At 39.3% G+C, this 21,313-nt stretch overlaps 1 protein-coding gene and 1 long non-coding RNA gene across 4 annotated transcripts in view; one reads left to right on the top strand and one right to left on the bottom strand.

Moving 5' to 3' along the window:
- Positions 1-4,389, bottom strand: part of ANKRD10 (ankyrin repeat domain 10) — a 32,716-nt gene extending 28,327 nt beyond the window's left edge. Inside the window, exon 1 of the mRNA XM_026668893.2 lies at positions 3,861-4,389. Coding sequence (XP_026524678.2) covers positions 3,861-4,061 — 201 coding nt within the window. The 5' untranslated portion in view covers positions 4,062-4,389. The remainder of the gene's footprint in view (positions 1-3,860) is intronic.
- Positions 4,390-7,889: 3,500 nt separating this feature from the next.
- LOC148130573 (uncharacterized) lies at positions 7,890-20,755 on the top strand. Of its 3 annotated transcripts, XR_015749898.1 has the most exons (4): positions 7,890-14,652; positions 15,479-16,253; positions 16,749-17,242; positions 18,698-20,755. It is a non-coding gene; the product is annotated as an uncharacterized LOC148130573 (long non-coding RNA). The 3 variants fall into 3 exon arrangements; XR_015749897.1 differs by having other exon boundaries at positions 15,479-17,242; XR_015749896.1 differs by having other exon boundaries at positions 7,890-17,242.
- The last annotated feature ends 558 nt before the right edge of the window (positions 20,756-21,313 follow it).

Here is a 21,313-nt window from a genome sequence, read left to right as displayed (position 1 = left end):
TTATATCTCAATACTAGGTGAGAACAAATAGTCTAAACCTTATTTTATAGCTCTCTTCAAGCATGATTGCTGACAAAGGACAATGGAAAAGCTTTTGAGGAAAGAATATAGGAAAGGGTAGGAAATAAATGAAAATCACAGAATAAGCCACGTCAGGCAAACCTCATGTTAAAAAATGAAATTTGTTAAATACTGAGCCCTATTCACATCTTTGATGCCCTTCACCTGATCTACAACCTTCAGACATTCAAGTATGATTGTTTGCCATCCAAAAAATGCCCATTCCTGTCATGGATTTCGGATTTGAGGCAAGCCTACAGAAACAACAATCACAAGCATGAAAAAAAACCACTATGGGATAATTTGGGAACAGAAAAAGGACTTGAGTTATTCATACAGGATAAATTCTCTCTCTCTCTCTCTCTCTCTCTCTCTGTATATATATATGTATATATGTATGTATTATGTATGTATATATATATATATATATATATATATATATATATATATATATATATATATATATATATATATATATATATATATATATATATATATGAGAGGGTGGGTATCTAAGTAATTACAGTATGAAATTTAAATTCAGCAAATTGTTGCTCTAGTCATGATTTATTTAAGCCTATTTATTCAACATGCAGATGTGATCAGACTAAAGTACTTAAAATAAACAAGTAGACAATATCATTAAATCAATTAAGCATTACGTTCTATCGTTCCTTTGGTGAAATGGATGAGATTATAAAAACGTGTCACTGATCAAAGACTTCCTTAATTTTATCAAAGTTACTGATAGTGCATCTTCAGACTGTGGGTAGAAACAATAAGTTTAAAAAATATATCATAGCAGAACTGTATTTGAACGAACTGGACAGTAAATAAAAAGAAACTATAGAGCTGAGTGCATTTATAAATCTATAATTTTTAAATATTTAATGAAATGCAAATCGATTTAGAGTTTCTTTAGGTAATCGCATTTTGAAATAAAACTGTCCTTGTTATGCATTTAGGGTAAAGAACAAAAATATAATTAAAATATAATGAACTATTAATAGGTATGCAAAATAACTCAAGATAAATTTCACCCAATACCTGGTGCCCTACCAAGAACAAACATTGAGACATGCAGGGATGAAGAATAAGTGCTTCTAGAACATTTTTAACCCTCCTTCAGCATTGGCTTCTCCAACTCACTATAGATTAAAAAAAACTATCTGTCAAAGAGCAAATGAATATTTTATTCTTTTGGGCAAATAAAAATAGGTTGGCTATAGTTCTGAACATAAAATCAAATTCAGTACATCTGATTCCAGGAAAGGAAGCTAGAGTTCAATAGGGCACAATTTGGGATGGGTTTTTTTAGGATGGGGACTTTGGGTAAATGTTGACTTCTAGCAACTGCCTGTGGAAAAGTCCCTGCTATTTTTCTGGCAAGATTTTCAGAAATGGTTTGCCCTTGCCTTCTTCCTAGGATTGGGAGAGAATGGCTGGCTCTAAATCACTAGCTGGCTTTGTGCCTAAAATGGGAGATCTCAGTGACTCCCAGTTTCCAAACTGGCTCTCTTATAGCACAACAGTACCACCAGGAGAAATTGCTTTATAGATAGTTCTCAACTTAGGATTACAACTGAGCCCAAAATTTCTGTTGTTAAGTGAGACATTTGTGAAGTGAGTTTTGCCCCATTTTACAACCTTTCTTGCCATGGTTGTTAAGTTAGTAACAAGGTTGTTAATGAATCTGACTTCCTCGTTGACTTTGCTTGTCAGAATTCACAAAAGGGGATGATATGATCGGGACACTGCCACCATCATAAATATGAACCAGTTGGCAAACATCTGAATTTTGATCATGTGACCATGGGGATGCTGCAACGGTCATATGAAAAAAACAGTCATAAGTCATTGTTTCAGTGCCGGTGTAACTTTGAATGGTCACTAAATGAACTGTTGTAAATCGAGGACTGCCTGTATATCTCTCTCATCCAGCTGCACATGCCCTTTTGCAAAACTCCCCAAAGACTACCAAATAAACAATTCATTACTCTGCAGGAGTAAACATTGCATCTCATGAGGGAAACTCTGAAAATAAAAGAGAAAGCTGCTGCCTTAACAGTAAGAGGGAAGGAGTTGCCCTAGTTCCACCCTCAAAGCACTTCTTGGCATTTATGACCTGTTTACATTGGCTATCTTTGAGAAAGTCAGCAAAGGTGGGGAACAAGAAATATTGTTGAATACAAATGTCAGTCACTGAGGACATTAATACTTTGGAGGAGGTGAGATACGCCTCTCTCCATTGTGCTTGCCATTTTTATCTTTTGCTTTTTTAATGTTTTACTGATGTTATAATAATGCTTTTATCTTGCAAGCTGCCCATAAATGTTGAGTCAAGTAGTACTAAGTTTAATACATTACTAGATAATCTGTGCCCCAATGACAGAGCTTCTAATGTACAGTTGGAGTACATTTAGAGAGGTATCTGCTTTGAAAATAATGTATAAACTGTACAGAACAGTCAAACATGAGCACAAGAAATGGTTTACGACATTTTATCATAAACTAGTTTTGTTTGTCATGAAATGTTCTATAAAATTGGCCAAATTTTAATTCCATGGGAGTCATGGACCCAAGATTATGAATGCATTTTCTAAATTAGCCAATTTGAGATACCTTGGTTCAAAATTGTTGCCCTGTGGTGTACTGTTTCACCCAGATTATTGGAATCAGAATTTTAGTAGGATATAGATTATTCTCACATGTTCCCCATCTCAATATATAGAAAACTGGGATGCCACTTTTCAGCCATCCTGAGCACAAGACTGGGAAAAGGAGACAATGTGAAGTCTAGAAAACCACTGATGATCTGGTCCTGATATTAAGTGGTGGCACCATCTACTTTAGAATTATTCACTGATTGACATTTGCCAGTCAAGGAGCTTCCACAAACAAATCTATATCCAAAACTGTATGTATTCTTTTGAGACCTGACAACTCGAACAACTTTTACAAACACTGGGCATACTGTACAGGTAATCATAACTACCAAAGATAATCACTGTCTGGAGAGGAAAATCTGAAGAGTTGAAAGGCATAACACTCTTAACAAGCAGACCATGTGGGAATGCATCCTATGGGAGAGTATCAAATGAAGCAACTCAATATTTATATTTGTATGTTACTCCCTTCAAAATATGACAAAGGTTAAGAAAAAGGACAGGACCTGGGTGGTGCTTAACGTCTTAAGTGTAAAAAAAAAAAACCGTCAGAAAATCATAAATTCATAGCTACGGTAATTAATTCCTCACTCAAAACCTTGAATTCTATCTCGTTCCGTTTCTACGATATTCCTCCCAAAATAACCCTCTTGTGCAAAGTGAGCCTCCATATGATCTTTATTCTTATTCTTAACTCTCCAAATCCGAATACAGATATATTTATAAAAGGAAAAAAAAGATGAGGGCAGTTGCAACATGCGCCCAAGCAAAACGAATATTCCCCTTCACCCCTGGATCTGCTCTCTTGCTCCGAGAGTGCACTTTTATACTGGAGAATTAGACGCCTTTATTTCCTCCTGCAGTTGGTAGTTGCCGACAAAAAAATTACAAGCAGATCTCAGGCAAGATGCGTGCATAGCATGGCGGCTCTACTCGCCCGTTTGTCCACCGACCATACCGGGGCGAGCAAGGCGGGAGAACGCTTTAAGATGGCGGCGGCGGCAGCGCGCTTTCGCCCCCGCTGCTTTCGCCAAGCCCCGGAGAAAACCGCAGGCTCCCTTCCCCCGAACCATCCTGCGCGCTGGATTGCTTCGAACGCGACCCGGGAGGTCTCTCTCTCTCTCTCTCTCTTACCTTTCCGAAATGCGCGGCCCAGTGGATGGGCGTCCACCCGTAGAAGGAGTCCTCGGCTGCTAGGCTTTCCCGGGGCGCGCTCTGTAGTAGGGCGCATAAGGCGGGCAAGTCTCCGTCGCGGCAGGCACGGTGCAACGGAAAGCGGAGGGCGAGCAGCTCCTCGCTAGAGAAACCCGCGTCCGGGCTGGATCCCAGCGACATGGCGATCTCAGGCAACGCGCAGGCTAAGAAGCAAGGCACGGCCGGCACCCGGCAGCTGGGGCTTTAGCTGAGGAAGAAATCACCCTCGGCAGGGGAGCTAGGAAACCTTCGCCTCTTCCAAACCGCCCCAGCAGCCGAACACAAAGAAATCGAGGCGGGCTTGCAGGAACCCCGCCCCGGCGATAGGCGGGACCTGCACTGGGCCTGAATTCCGAGCGGGACTCGGTGGGAGGATGCGGGGGTGGCATTCAGGCTATAAGTACAGCTGCGTCCGACTGCCTTGCTTTCATATCCCTAATTCCGGCTTTAAAACAACCTCCTCACTCTCAGAAGGCATGTATGAATCATAATAGGTTTCGAAACTGGGACTACAACCTGGCTAAGGGAAAGTGGCTGGAAATTCGAGCGCCTGCTTTCTTTTTAGGCGGGGCTTTCCCATCTGGGCTGCAAAATATAGCAGACCAGCTGAGGTTGGTCTGGCTAATCGTTGCACCTCGGATCCTGTCGACGTACTTTAGTAAATTGATGCTTGGATATATTATTATTGCTCAATAGCTGGTCTAGAAACATTATCGATGCAATCTGATATTTTTTCTTGGTAGGAAAACCAAGTCCTTGTTTCGTCTGAAATAATCAAATCAAAGTTACATTTACTGGAATTTTCCATGAGTCCTTGAGATGTAATACTCTGTAATAAATAGATTTGCCTAAATGGCTGCAATACTTTTGCTGAAGAAGTCTGTCAGGGTCACCCCTTGGAAATTGTTCCTTAGAAGTAATTTGCATAGCTAGATTGTATACATCCCAAGACATAAGATAATTTGTTTTCTTTTGACTAAGCCATAGACAAATTATAATTTGGCTTAGCTTAACATACAGCAGTTGTGGTTTGTAAATCATTGTTCATAATGGCAACTTCAAATCTCAAATGGCAACTTCAAATCTCAAATGGCATCTTCAAATCTCAACAAATAAATGCTCTGTCTTACATATTGGCAAAAAAAATCAGAAAATAAAATACAAGCTGAATAGTCAAGACCTTGTTGATGACCCAACCTCTGTAAAGGACCTTGGAATACTCACCTCTAATGATCTGAGTGCTAGAGCCCACTGCAACTACATAGCCAAAAGGCATTAAGAGTTGTTAACCTAATCCTACGTAGCTTTTTCTCTGGCAATATCACACTACTAACCAGAGCATACAAAACATTTGCTAGACCAATACTCGAATACAGTTCATCAGTCTGGAACCCTCATTACGTATCTGATATTAACACAGTTGAGAAAGTCCAGAAATATTTCACAAGAAGAGTTCTCCACTCTTCTACTCGTTGTAGAATACCTTATGCCACCAGACTTGAAATTCTAGAACTAGAAAACCTTGAATTACGCCGTCTTCGGTCTGACTTAAGCATGGTATATAAAATCATACATTGCAATGTCCTACCTGTCAATGAATACTTCAGCTTCAACCATAACAACACAAGAGCACACAATAGATACAAACTCAAAGTAAACCGCACCAAACTTGATTGCAGGAAATACGACTTCAGCAATAGAGTAGTCAATGTCTGGAATACTCTACCCGACTCTGTAGTCTCTTCCCCAAACCCCAAAAACTTTAACCTTAGACTGTCTACCATTGACCTCACCCCTTTCCTAAGAGGTCTGTAGGGGCGTGCATAAGCGCACCAACGTGCCTACCGTCCCTGTCCTATTGTTTCTCTATTCTTTTATTTTTCTTATATGTACCCATCTCATGTATTCACAACTATGTATACACTTATACTTATTATCTTGTAAACAATTGACAAATCAAATAAATAAAAATAAATAAATAAATAAACATACTTGTGTAAATTTAGATATACACTCCAATTGTATTTAGAATGAGCACATTGCTATTTCTATGGCCTGTTAAGGTTGAATTAAGACTGAAAGCATATATAGAGTATACTTGCTTAAAGTACTTGGGTTTGTTTCTGAGTCAATGTGGAAAAAATAGGAGCTAAGTGCCCAGCATTTCTGTTTTCTATCAATGTAGTAGACATTTGAAATACAATAGTGTTTAATACAAGCCATGATGATGCTCATTTTCCCCACCTACATATTAATATACGCTCATGAGAACACCATTTTAACATTAATAAGCTACAGGTCTTAAGGTTACATGAGAGTCCCAGAATCCTCCAAAAGGTACCAAGTTGTATTCCATCCTATTAAATGATTAAATATAAAACTAGTAAGTTTAGTCATGTGAACTTTGTTGTATTTTGATTAACTGAAAATGCAATTAAATAATCACTTGTCTTGACTCCACTTCCTATTTTGGCTAATAGAGCCTTGCAAGTCATTCAAAGGTAAGCTGAATATTATATTCATGGTATAGATCAGTGGTGGCTAACCTTTTTGGGCTCCTGTGCCAAAAATTGTGTGCGTGCTTGCACGTGCTTGCTTGTGTGCCAGCACCCAGAAGGTAATGCATGCCCCCTACGCATGCACGCACAATCCGCCCACCCACCCTCACCGCCTCCTTACCTGCACTGTGTCTCACAGCTGATTTTCAGCCGGTTTGAGGCCTTTTTCAGCCTCCCAAAGGCTTGAGGAAGGCTTCTGCAAGCTTTGTAGGCCGAAGACTAGCCCCGTTTTGTCACTTCTTGTTTTTCCAGAAATACTAGTTTTCGGCCTACAAAGCTTACAGAAGCCTGCAGAAGCCTTCCTCAAGCCTTTGGGAGGCCAAAAAAGGCCTCAAACTGGCCGAAAATCAGCTGTGAGGCACACACATGCGCGGTGAGGTAAGTTTGCCTGCAGCTCGCATGCCGGCACAAATGGTTCTGCATGCCACCTGTGGCACAAGTGCCATAGGTTCGCCATCATGGGTATAGATAGAAGATAGGCAATGCAACGTAAGTACTTCCAGACATATCCTTATATTCTTGACACTGCTCCTGCCACATTTCTTGGGTGGACAACACTAATAGCTGTTGAAAGAATTATGGAGTTAATTAACATGAAGTACTTTAACTTGATTCAGAAAATGATAAGGCCTTCAAAAATCTCCAAGTCTGATGTGTTTACTGAAAAGCAATTAGATTTTTATCCCACCTTCATTACTTTACAGTTTAAAGTACCGTATATGCCGGCGTATAAGGCGACCCGGCGTATAAGACGACCCCCAACATTTCCACTCAAAATATAGTTTGTTATATACTCGCCCCCTCTTCCGCACGCCTTCCACTTTTGCACTTTTTTTTTTTTTTGAGGCACTTTTGTGCACCGTGGAAAGCGAATCCCGTGAAGCCGAAGGAGCAGCCAGCCTTCTCCCAGCTCCCAAGGAAGCGAGGCTCGCACCGCCCGAGCTCCGCTGAGGTATCCGGCTGGGGCTGTCAGGAGTTGTTACCGCTGGCGCAGCTCCGCGCGGCTCCGGTCCCAGCGTTGCCTCGGGAAGGGAAAGGCAAAAAGGAAGAGCCGCGGCGGCGCTTGGCAATGGCAGCAGCGGCTCCTGGTTTTGCCTTTCCCTTCCCGAGGCAATGCGGGACTGGAGCCGCGGAGCCGCGCCAGCGGTAACAACTCCTGACAGCCCCAGCCGGATACCTCAGCGGAGCTCGGCGAGCCTGCCTCTTTTGGGAACTGGGAGAAGGCTGGCTGCCCTTTCGGCTTCACAGGATTCGTTCCACGGTGCGCAAAATGCCTCAGCTTGGCAGCCGCAGTGCTTCCCAATTACTATTTGCCGGCATATAGATGACCCGGCGTATAAGGCGACCCCCAATTGGAGGCATGTTTTTCAGGGCAAAAAAGTCGTCTTATACGCCGGCAAATACGGTACCTCATAGTGGCAAATGTACATAATATTTCCTTCTATTTTCCTCACAACCATTCTCAAATTGTGAGGTAGGTTGGGCTGAGAGAGGGTGACTGGCCCAAGGTCTTCCAGCTGGTTTTTATGCCTGAGATGGGACTAGAACTCTCACTTTCCTTGTTTCTAGGCCAGTTTTTTAATCATTACACCAAAATGGCGCTCTATGCCATTTTCCTCTGGGAAATTTGTGCTTCGGTGTAATATGCTTCTGCTCACCTAGCATTTCGAAAGCATGCTAATGCGAGAGGATTAAATAGGTATCACTTTTGTGGGAAAGTTAGCAGCATTTTGTGCGGATGCTCAAACCCCTGCCCTTGCTGGACCTGATAAGATGTGACATCTGACTGCAAGGCAACATTGGTGGTGAGAGAAGACCCTGGATAATGATGCTTGTCTTTCTGGTGGAGACCTAGTTCGAGCCCTCTGTGGTTCACCATGGATAAGCACATGAGTGTGAACTAAGCAGACTAGCACTCTTCAGCAGCTAAACAACTATGTACTAATGTTGTAGTCTCCTGGATAATTGTAACATTGCCATACCCTACATAAATAATACAAAATAATTTTAATATAAATTAAATAATTTGTATAATTTTGAGGAAAAACCTCAAAGCATCTGTATTCAGTATTACTATATAAAGTAACTTTGTACAGTACAGATGAAGATAAATCTAACTAGGAAGAATAGTAAGATGCATTTCCATCTCTTTAACATATTTCTATAGAAATAATGGAAAAATAGAATTAGAAGGATTTCAAATAATAAACATCAATACTTTCTAACTCCATTCCCAGGATATTTTCTGAATAAGCAAAAAGGTTCCACATGATAAACCTGATTCAATAGCACTTAAAACAAGTAGATTTGCAAACAAATATTTGAGACTTTTTTAAATTCTTGGTTTGTGAGTTGCTGGTTTTTACTTTTATGCCCGGTATATGATGGGAATGTTTTAAATTACAATGGAAATTATTAAAAATTCCTTTCCAGGAATAAAGTGCCAAATTTCAAACTTTTAAGATTTGAAAGAAGTCTTTTTTTTAAAAAAAAAAATGTTGCCATAATCCTTTTTCAGAAGAGCATCTTTCTTTCTTCAACAGAAGAATGCTGCTGGACAATATTGAAATCATTTTTCTTTCTGCATAATACATGTGGGAATAATTTTGTCTTCCCAATAGTAATGACTATTGTTTCTTTGACTTCCTTCAAATATTTTCAGAATAGCTAGAGTAAAAGTAGAACACAGAGCCTTACTCCTGTAAAGTTTGAGCCTATAGAACAGTGATGGCTAACTTTCCCGTCTTTGCATGTGAAAAGTGCGCATGTGTGCCAACACCCATAAGGCAATGCACGCGCTCCCACGCACACACCCCTGCGCACACCACACGTCTCTACGCATGCACGTGTGATCTTCCCCTCCGCACCCGGCAGCTACCCGACGATCAGTGCAGCGTGCGCACATGCACAGTGGACCTGCTCTGGAGCGACAGCTCATGTGCCGGCAAAGATGGCTCTGTGTGCCACTTCCGGCATGCGTGCCATAGGTTCACTATCACGGCTATAGTAGGAGAGCTCTTAATGACCACACACAATCGCCAGAATTAAAAGAGCTACTTTAAGTACATCCCAAAGTAAGAGTTTTCTCCCTCATTGAAAAGCAGAGGCTGGTTCCTTGATCCTAAATTGTGTGTTGATGTTTTAAATACACTTTGCAACTTTGTAGGCTCCTATTTCAGAAATGTAATTCCAAAGTCATCTAAGATGTGGGTTTAGCTGATGTGAATCAATATTTTTAGATTTAAGTAGGCATTCTCTATTTACAATGTTAGTGATAGTCTGGGAACCCAAAATTCTCCAACCGTTTAAAATGATGAAAGAGTGAAGGATAATATTTTTGCAGCTCATTTTGAATGTGACTCGTGCATACTGTAACCACCCACAAGTCTTTAAGTCTGCCTTTTCTTGGGTAAGAGCCAAAGTTCTTAGGGTTTTACCAGCTGTATCTTTCCATCAAGGCACTCCAAATAGAACTGGAGAAGCTACTGTTCCTGTATAATAGAAAAGTGTCAGATGTCTGATAGTCTTCAATGCTGAGATTATCCTAAGGCAGACAGACCTGTAATTTTCCACTGAAATTTGCAGAAAGTACCTGAGGTTAAATCTTTTAACCGCCTTTAACATAAAATGTTTGTCCTGCAAAGGAAATAAGAGAAAGAAAGTGAAAAGAAAGTTATTTATACAGTATGTGAAAATCCTGCAATGATCTCTAGGTTCTGATTTTATAGTGTTCATTTTTGGAATATATGAAAAGACAGTCCATGTAAATGGCTTTGCCATGAAGTAATCACAACAAATTCCTATACTAACACAAGGTATTATAAGATCCCTGTTTGGCATAAAGAAAAATCTGAACCTTGAGTTTTTGTAATCAAAGTTTGAAATCGGGACATTTCAGAGTTTGTCCCATGGCAGCTAAGTTATGCTTTATGCAACAAGACAAGAAAATTTTATATATTTCTAGTGCAAATGTCACAAAATGGTAAGGTAACATATATCCTTAAAATAGATGGGAGCTTACAATGGACATTTGTGAAGACACTGAGGGCTACAAGTTTAATGCATATCCATTAAAATTTGGAAATGTACAGGTAACAACCACAATTGAGCCCAAAATTTATGTTGTGAAGCAAGACAGTTAAGTGAGTTTTGCCCCATTTTATGACCTTCCTTGCCATAGTTGCGAAGTGAATCGCTGCAGTTGTTAGCAACATGGTTAAGTGAAATCTGGCTTTCCCGTTAACTTTGCTTGTCAGAGAATCGCAAATGGTAATCACATGATCCTGGGACACTGCAACCGTCATAAATACATGCCAGTTGCAAGTACGGTATTTGAATTCTGATGACAATGGGGATACTACAACTAATAAACTCACAGTATCAATATCAATAATGTAAATCCACAATATCAATTATAACATTCCTGCCACCATCATTTTTTAAATGCTGGCAAATTAGAAATTTCATATAACAAAGATGGCGGAGCTCATTCCTCCTAAAAAAGAGGAAATGAGCAAGGATACAGAAATGCAAAAATCAGGAAGTTAAGATCAAGCACAAAGGTAGCCAGTACCTTAAAGAGTTAAACATTTCCACCATGACTATTACATGTAACTATTATATGTTGAAAGAGAATCCTGGCTATCAATTTTAACCATTTAAGTGAACTGGAAATAGATTTAGGATGAACCTGACTATTGGCTTTAGTAAGGCCTTGGAGACTTGGTTATGTTCCAATCTTGAGATCCTGAATGTATTAAGCACCTATTTTTCTAGCCATAACTCTAGTGTTATGATTTTTCTCAACTGCTATACTTTTGTATTGTTTGCATTTGGTTTGCATTATATGATTGTTTGCTGCTCAGAGTCACTTGATTGAGATGGGCAGTCATAGAAATTGAATGAATAAACAAATAACCTAAGGACCTATCTTGAAGTTTTTTTAAAAAAAGTGTTTGTTTATGACTGCTCTAGAAAAAATAAAAAACTAGAGGACTATTGCATTACATTAATAGGAGGTCAGTGGTGCTTGCTATAGAAAAAGAATAATAATGAACTAAAAGATAGCTAGCTAGCATAGGAATATATATCAGAAAAAATTAAATGAGACCAGTAATATGGCTTACCTCAAACAAATGGCAATTCCATATCAATGTAACAGACCATCACTTCTACTGTATTAGTTTTTATCAAAGAACGAATATGAGCAGCATTTTAGAGATGCTATGTACAGTTAAAAACTTGATTGGAGAAAAAAATAATTTCCACTTAAGTGATACCTGTAATTGTAAAATTCAATAACTAACAAAATATGCTGGTTTTCCCCCCAAAGACCCCTTTGGGGCTAATTTCAGTCAGCATGTTCCAATTAACTTCCTGGAGATCTTAAGAAAAACTAAGATAAAAATAATCCACTAAACCCTTTGCCTTACAGCCTACTGACAGAAAGAAGAAAAGACAACACAAAGGCCTTTTCATCAATTTCTATTCAGTTTGCTGATACTGAGACTGGGTGACACAAAGCTCCTATCTTTGTAGGCAGCAATATGGGAAGATGGTTCCACCATTTGGTAGGTTGTACAGATGTATTGACCCAAAGGCTTAACATAGAAATTAATTGTTCCCCACAAGTCTGAAGAGTATGCATCTCTTCTCTGAGGAGTCCATAAAGATCCTGACCTCAAAGTATACACAGGATAGATGCTTCATGCTACCATCTTTTTGTTTTTCTATTTGGTATAGGTTATTATCAAAAGGCACATCAATACTGTGTCACTAGCTGTTATTTCCACCATCTCTGGGTGGAAGAGCTTTCTGATTTTGTGGCTTATTATTTATCTTTGATAGACTTGTATAAATCAGTTGAATAAAACTATGCTATTTGATGGAGCAACATCAAAAGAGTACTTAGCTTTAGATTGTGATTGAAATGAAGCATTCATTCAAGGCTTCACACAGCCTGAATCCTTATCCACCACAGTATAACATTCATGGTTACCTGAAAGTCTCTTTTCTTTCTAACTCTGTCCATGAATTCCAATTGCCAGTATGGATTCTGGATGGAAAGTTCCATTGACAATTATTTCCAGAATAGGCTTTGTGTCTCAGTCCCTGGTCTGTTGTCACAATTCTAAATATATTCTTCAATACTAATAGATATATTTGCCTTGCCAGTACTGGCTTGTAAGACCCGCCCACCCATATTGAGAAAACCCCATTAAGGGTTTAGTGTTTTAGAAGTACTCCTACTTCCAAAATAAAGGATTTATTGTGGTGCTGGGTTTCTGGTATCAACAAGCAACTTTGGATTCATTTCTGTGTACAAGTGCTGAAGATTGGGAAGCTGATTTGAATCTTTATGTTCAGAGTCATGCCTATGATAAAGTGATATTCTCAAGCAAAGAGAAAGACCAAAACAAGGCAATTGGGAAGTCAAAGCATATGAATGCCATCTCTAGCAATGATAAATACCATCAATCACTTTTAGCATTGACCGTACAACCTTAAAGTGAGAGTCTTACCCAGTTAGCACATAGGATTTCTTCCATCACCATTCCAAATCACCAGAGAAATGGAGCAGTGGTATGGTGAGATCTGCTTAGGACAGAGTTGATCAGTACAAGCATTAACATTCTGTATTTTAGATCAGGGGTCGCCAACCTTTTGGACCTCAGGGACCACCAAACTCATAATTTTAAATACCGTGGATCACTAATATGAATTTTGACTGGTGGCTTGCTGACATTGATGGGAAAGTTGGTCCTGTATTCCAGAGCTGCAGTAGTCACAGGACTGGCCATTTGGTCATCCCGGAGCAGCTGCTCCTCCACCTGAATGCACCGGCCTGCCATGGACTGGAGGAGCTGTTCCAGGATGACCAAAGGGCCAGTCCTATGACTATTGCACCTCTGGAATATGGAACTGATTTTCCCACCAACGTCAGCAAGCCACCCCAGGGCGGATTTCCCTCCCCCACTGTTGGTTTTATCTTCCAGTTCCAGCTTGCGTGACCCTACTCAAGGATTGCGCTTGGGCGAAGGGTGAGGACCAGTGGGTAGTGCAGCCTTGTGTTCCCGTGCAGCCTGGATTAATTGTTTTTGGGAGAGTGCTTGGGGGGCATTTTTCTGCGGACCACCAAAATTTTCTCTCGGACCACCAGTGGTCCCCACCCCACCAGTTGGCGACCACTGTTTTAGACCACTTGTGAGTATAGGCTGGCACTGGAACAACTCTTGTCAACAGTGCAACCTTGTATGCCTTACAAGTTTACTTTAAATTTTACTGTAAAATATAACAGCTAGCTTTTTGGTCTGATGCTTTCTTGGAAATGTTAATATTTTAATACTATCTTGACTCTGATGACAAACATTAGTTTGTCATTTAACAACTAGGAGGAACTTTATACCCTTTGAATGTGAATGGTATTTACCTTTGCAAGGTGAACTTATGACCCTTAAGTTGCTGGTTAACTGATTCTGACTTGATGAGTCAAGACACTGAAAGATAGTCCTCGTGCATCTTGATAGGTGTGGTTAGAAAAACAGTGCTGAACAATTACACTGTATAGTCCACAATCTTTGAAATGCAAAATCCACATTAATCTAGACTCTAAAGTTAGCCTGTTTTTTTGAATCTCTACCAACATTTTCTGTGGAAGAACTTGATTATCCTCTCCCAGAGGACAAGGCGGCAGTAGCCAGTATGTTCATTCCTAAGGCATTCTGATTCAGGAACTAACAAGTCATTACAGATAAACATCTCCATTATTATATCAGAATTGCTCTTCAATAAGTTTAATAATGCTATTTCAATCTTGTCCAGATTGCTTGAGTTTGTATAAGATCTCCAATTGACAGTGAAAGCTGGTTAGTAAAAACAGTTCCTGTTGTACGAGTGCGAATCAGCTATGTTCAGTTCTGTTCTTGGTCAATGGGCTTGAAAGATTTACCATTTTCCAGAAATATCCAATAGCATTCTAGTCAGTTCAGTAAGCAGTTGGCTCCAAATTCAGCATGTCTCTTTAATACTATTAAATTCTGTTCTACTTTTTGGGGAAAAAACTCTCAAGGAACAAGAACGGATGTTGCCTTTCACTTTGGAACTTCTGCCAGTTTTCTTGTTTTGTGTGCATCTTGTGGTTAATATTTCAGCTTGAGGGGCAATTTAATAGAACTGTGAGTACTTACTATCATCCATTTCGAGATTGCTACATTCCTTGCTACATTTGTGGGATGATTATTCTCAGTATTATTACCCTTGCTGGATCAGCTAAGGAATTTAGTGCAGAAAGGAGCCATAGAGCCTGTAATCAACCACTGTTTTCTAATCTTAGTACAGATTATTAAAGGAAACCATGTTTATAATATTTGTAGTGTAAAACTCAAATTGTTGCCCACTCCAGAATCCCCTTTTTCCTACAGAACACTGATTTTTTTAGTTTCTGTAGATCCCAAGGACTCTTATTTCATTTCTCCATTAGTCCCCAGTATAGATAGTTCATCTATGTTGTCCAGGGATATGTCATTTTTCCTTGTTAGAAATTCCTGTCTAACTATATCTAGATAACCTAGTGCCTTAGTTCCGATGAGAATTGCTCTGTAGCATTTTTATTCAAGAGCTGAACTACCCTTTTCTGAATGAATTATGGCTTTGTTTTGGCTGTCTTAAGCATGCTAATTATGACTATATAATTAATTTATAATTTGTGTAATCTGCTATAATAGTTTGATGCTTCCTTACTAACAAAATGTCACATTTCAGATAAAAAGTTAATGTTTGCAACATTGAGGCACAAGTGTTTCTTTTGTTGCTGCTTATGATTCAGGGCACCCTGATGTTCTGTATATATTGGAATATGTGACAGTGATTTATACAGAAATTACGTATGTGATAATGAAACATATTTCGTATATTGCATGAAATCAGAGATGCTTTAAATGACCATTCTTGTTACATCTAGAAAATTATGCCATTGGGTTGAAAATTTCTTTTCTTTTACAGGAATGTGAGCCAGCCAATAGTCATATATCCTCTATAACAGTGATTCTCAACCTTTTCTTTACCACAGACCCCCTTTAAACACCTTTTGGGCCACCGACTCCCAAGACTTAAGATTTAAATCATAACTTTTCTTCAAGCCTTCATGGATACCCTCTAATGACATTGCAGCACCCTGGGGGTCCATAGAATCACAGATTAAGTTAAGAATCACTGCTCTGTGATATTCTATTCCATTTCTCTCCAGTCCTATCACAACATTCTGGGGTTATTAAGATACTCAGCCTTAGATGGATTATTTCTGGGACATCAAGGTGTTCTTATTAAAATCTTCTGGATAATCAGAGTTTATTATTTTATTCCATAATCATAAAATTCCTTGAGCATCCTATGAAATTCTTTTTTCCATTCCCCTGTTTGGGTGTAGTGAATCTGTCTGTCTGATATAGCCATCCATTTATCCAATAAACTCTAGGCAACAAATAGAAATAAATACAGACCAGCAAGACAGATACATTAAAAAAAGAAACTTGGTCACAGCCCCTAAAATGGAAATTACCAGGTCATAAAACAGACTACATCCACATGGAGCTCCATTAAAATCCTGGCCTAGGAAAAGGAAAAGACCCAGGTCTTCAGAAGGGAGGCTTCCATAAAACAGACACCATGCCAGAGAAGACATTCTTCCTGGGGCTAACCAGGTGACACTGCTTCACTGATGGAATTCAAAGCATGCTCACTCTGCCAGATCTAGTAGGATGGACCAAAACAATTGCAGGTAGGTGATCTTGCAAATCTCTCATGACATATGGGACTTTATCGATGACAACTAGCATCTTGAACTGCACTTGGAAACCCACTGGAAACCAGTGTAGCTGATACTGTGGTATGACCAATACTGCATGTGCTACTGAATTTTGGACCAGCTGAAGTTTATGTATGTTCTTCAAATGCAGCCCCATGTAGTGTGCATGGTAATAGTGCAATTAGAAAGTGACTACTAAGCCATGGGTGACCACAACATCATTTCCTCTCAATCTAGGAATAGGCACAACTGATGCATAAGATGCGATTATGGAAAGTTCCTTCTAGTCCTAGTTGCCAACTGTTCCTTGAGCAAGAGACATGAGTTCAGAAGTGTCACCGGATATACACTAACTCTGAGGGAGTGTTACCTCATCCAAAATTAATGATGGAAAATCACTAGATACCTTAAAACCCACAACCTCTTAGTTTTGTCAGAGTTGAGCGGAATTTTTTCTTTCCCATCTAGACCTGCCCAGATTCCAGGCACTGAGAAAAGCACTCAACGGCATTACTTGGCTGGTTTGAAGCAGAAATATACAACTGAATTTTATCAGCAGACTGATGACACTCTTGTGCCAACAGATGATCTCACCCAGCAGTTTCATATAAATAGAAGCAGAGAGAGTTGAGGTCTGGGACTAGATGTTCTCTCCACCCCCCTCATTCTTGCCCAGCACTCATTGAAACCAACATAAGAGAAAGGAAGAGAACCACTGAAAAATTGTGTGTCCCACTCCCAATCCTCTCAATATTCAAGAAGAATGTCATCAATGTGTCAAAAACCCTCTGAGCAGAGCGAACATGAATACACTACTACCATTCTAGACCTCCCCAAAGTCATTCACAAGTCCTATCTTGGTACTATATCCTGGTCTGAACCTCGACTTCAATGGATCCAGATAATCTACTCTGAAGTTGCAGATTTGCCACCTTCTCAGTTATTTTCCCCAAAAACAAAAGGTGAGAGATTAGATGAAAAGTGTTCAGTACTGCTAGATCCAGCCTCTTAAGGAGAGGGCAGACCACTGTTTCCTTGAGACCAGGTAGAAGTGCTACCCCGGCATTGAAGGATTCACTTCATAGACTCAGATGCACATCATCCCTCTGGAGGCTATGACAGCCAGGAAGGATATGAGTCTCAGGTGGCAGGGTCACAGAATGAACTCAGTTCAGATAACTGGACAAGACCATTTCCAGCACTGCCGAAGGTCAGGTTTAAGTCAATCTAAGAGATCTTATCTCATAGATGCTTGGCATAATTGTCACAGCAGCCCTGAAAGCATTCCACCTACCCCTTCTTATGTAGAAAGACTGAGTCATGTGAAACAGGGTCACCAGGTAACTAGCTATAGGCAAGGGTGGGATTCTACCAGTTGGCACCTATTTGCTAGAACCGGTTGTTAACATTCTAAGCAGTTCGGAGAACCGGTTGTTAGAAGAAATTACTGGCCTAATCCTGTAAGGAAGACAGGAAGGAAACATTCTGGTGTTGCTTACAGAAACTGCCTCTCCGTTAACCCTTATTACATTCTTGGCAGGACTAGACTTCCTGTCTCAGGAATGTCTCTGGAGTTTTTTTTCCTTCTTTTGCTGGTACTTTGCTTGTGTGGAGTAACATTCAAAGTTACAATGGCACTGAAAAAAGTGACTTATGACCATTTTTCACACTTACGACTGTTGCAGCATCCCCACAGTCATGAGAGGCCAGGCGAGGAGATGCGTGCCTTGATGTGAGTGATATTGAGTTGGCCACGCCCAGCCAATAACATGACCACCAAGCCATGTCCACCCAGTCACATGACTACCAAGCCACGCCCACCACCTAAGCCATGCCCACAGAACTGGTTGTTAAAACATTTGAATCCCACCCCTGGCTATAGGTACAAGTAGTCCTTCTTGGGCCCAGAATCTCAGTCACTGAGCAAAGTGGTTGTTAAATGATATATCATGTGGCAACTTCTTTCAGCAACAACTACTCCGAATGCTCCAGTTGTGGCCACTAAGCAACCACAATGGTTGTTAAATGGAGTGTCAGGGAGAGGGCAGTAAAACACAGCAATCTTTTGGGATCAACATTCACAAATAAAAATAACTTGTCATTATATATTTTCCTATAAAATATTTTGGAACTCAGTAGTTGCAAGCTGAGATTTTACTTTCAGTCCATCTTTTCCATGTTCTTTTTGAATTGCTCTGTTCTTGCCATTTTAGTATTTAGATATATAACTAAAAGACTGCATATTAAAAAATGATAGGAGGATGCCTTCCAATAAATTGATTACATTATCTATTGCATAAAAGGAACTGCTCTTTCACAATCACCAAGAAATGCTAAGCTCTCTTGCTGTCAACCCTTCTGTTACTTTCCACAAAGGTTATAATGTTATTAACATGGACATCTGTATTTTATTTTAGGAGTATGACAAGTTTCCTCTGGAAGAGAAACTGGACTGACTTCCGTTCATCTGAGCATATTTTAAGCAAGCTTCAATAAACAGTACAGTACACACTACAGGAAATGCCATTTTTAGTTAATATTTGCTGAGAATTTTCTCTCACAAACCCCCCTCCCGCTTTTGTAGAACAATCTTGATTTCCCCATTTACAGAAAAAACTTTGAGTCTGTTGCAAAGTCTGTCATTGTTACCAGACTTCTCTGTTCCCAAAGATTAAGATTCCAATCAAATATTTTCTAGTAAGTCGCTAGAGACAGTTGCTGAGTAAAGTTCTTTTTATAATTTCATTTGCTATTATTATTTTTGTCATTTTAGCCATCTGAAGGCAATATTAATGAGGTTTTGGATATAAAAACATGTACTTGTTTATTTTAAACGTTTAAGGGTTTATGGATTAAAGTTTAATATTATGTCCCTATGTTTCAATTTATACAGCTATAACTTAAGAAGAAAATTGGTTTAATGGATCACTCAAGCCCTTAGTTGACTCTTATTTATATCAGTCCATATAAGATAGATGAAAGATTCCCATTCACATGAACGTGTCGAGGATGCCCATGTAAAGAGAGCGTTATACTCTGAACAAGTATATCATAGGGACATGCTTATTAACGTACACTTCTTCAATTCACAGGCTCATTATGTGGATATTATCAGTGTTGCTTAGCTAATAACATTCAGATGAACTATGTATGCCAGATTGAGTAAACACTATACATTTATAGTATTCTCATTTCTTTAGAATGGAAAGTATACATATTATGCATCTGGTTCCATTGCTATTAGTATCTATAGATAAGTATAAAAATGCAGAATAGTGTTATTATGATAAGACAGTGTTGGAAAAACATCAAAAAAATGAGAATTCACTTATTTTCTTTCTAGCCTCTTTCGTTATCTATGTTAAAAAGATATTGATCAGCTCATTTATTAATTTTTCCACTGCTCTCTACATTATTTATTCTTAGTTATTTTTCAGTCTTCATTTCTTTGGGGTTCTTTATTTTTCTTCAATGAATAGCAACAATTCAATTAAAAAAATTAGATTGTACACTGAGGAGTGTTGATCAGCAGAGTAACAAGCCATTACTTTTAAGAATGGGCACATTACAGTGGTACAAAAGGGCAATACCCTCATCCTTCTTTTTGATCACAGAAACACCAAGATGCACATTGGAAATCTCAACACACCACCTGGTGGTAATAGCAATGTCATTTGTTATAACTGAAAATACTGAAAGGGAAGTAGAAAGTATCATATTCAGCATTGTCAGAACGTCTTGCTATATGGCCTACCAAAGCAAACCTGAGGCCAGGAGGAATAGAATTGGGGATTTGTACCTCCATTGACATTATTGGAATAGCTGCCAAATGCAGCCTATGCCCATGTGATCTTTTGAAAATGCTGTGGTTACTTGCATCCTATCATGAAATGATTGTATATTAACAATACCAGAGTACAATTTACAGGCAGAAAATATTCTGGTCTAGTCCTTTTCACCTTGCTGATCCTTGATGGTCTCCTGTTTTAAGGTTGTGGATTAAATAAAGTGCCCTGTAACAGATTCAATCTGAATCCAGAGAAGATAGAGGGGTGGGAATTGGGAAATTTTTTGTCGATTTGAATGAGATCTTATCTGCAATATATAGAGTTATAGTCTCACTGAAGGAGCTTGCATACTGCAGTAATGTGCTCCTTGAACATATACCACCCCTGGGTATTCTGGTCAGCACAGTGATAAACACCTATATTTCTAGCAGCATAAGAGGCGGTCTTCTCATAGTGGTCTAACCTTGTAATCCCTATCCAAGCCATCTACCTCTTGATGGGATTATTACAATACAATCTACATTGGGATGCCCCTAAAGAAAAATAAGTCAGTAAGGACAGCGTTCATATAAGTAGGATGATTGTATGCCTGCACGATTAAGGCCATGGCATTTTCATATTTTATTGATCACATTTACAAGCTGCCCGTCCCTCAAATAAGAACTCTGAGCAGTATACAAAATAAAATGTTAAAAAGATAAAAGCTGAATATACTTTTTTTTTAAAAAAAAAAAAAAGAGGCAACAATAGTTAAAATTGAACATGAAAAGTTAGTTAAAGGTAGGGAGAATACCTTCAGGGTACCAGCCAGCCCCAGAATTGTGTGCTCTTCTGAGAGTCCAAAATGAGATACAATGCTGCACTTCAAATCTTCCAATATTTTGCTAGTGTGGCTGGGTTAGGAAAGTACCACTGAGTTTTTGATTTTATTTCAAGAATCAGAGTTGTGTTATGGCTGGCCTAATGATTTGCTGACAGAAAACAAGAAAGTAGCTTTGAACTTTGTTTTTTTCACTATAGTAGCAATAATAATAATTGTGTTGGCACAATCTAATCAAAAGATATATGGTTTATTGAATTGGCATCCTTCAGTCTCAAGAGACTACAGTATCATGCTATGAAACCGGTAACTGCCACTCCCCGTGTTGTTTCAATGCTGTATGCAAAGCTGGAGTGTCCTCTCCAGAGCACGAGGCCTGGGTAATTTAATATGGAGGATAAACTGTTACCCAAGCAGCAGATCCC

The sequence above is a fragment of the Notechis scutatus genome, chromosome 5 (genome assembly GCF_049901735.1).
Source record: "Notechis scutatus isolate UNSWTSFEM ecotype Mainland chromosome 5, rNotScu1.2, whole genome shotgun sequence".
In the NCBI taxonomy this organism is placed as follows: Eukaryota; Metazoa; Chordata; class Lepidosauria; order Squamata; family Elapidae; genus Notechis; species Notechis scutatus.
Note: the sequence above shows the minus strand (reverse complement) of the source record. Positions and strands in the feature narration are given on the sequence as shown.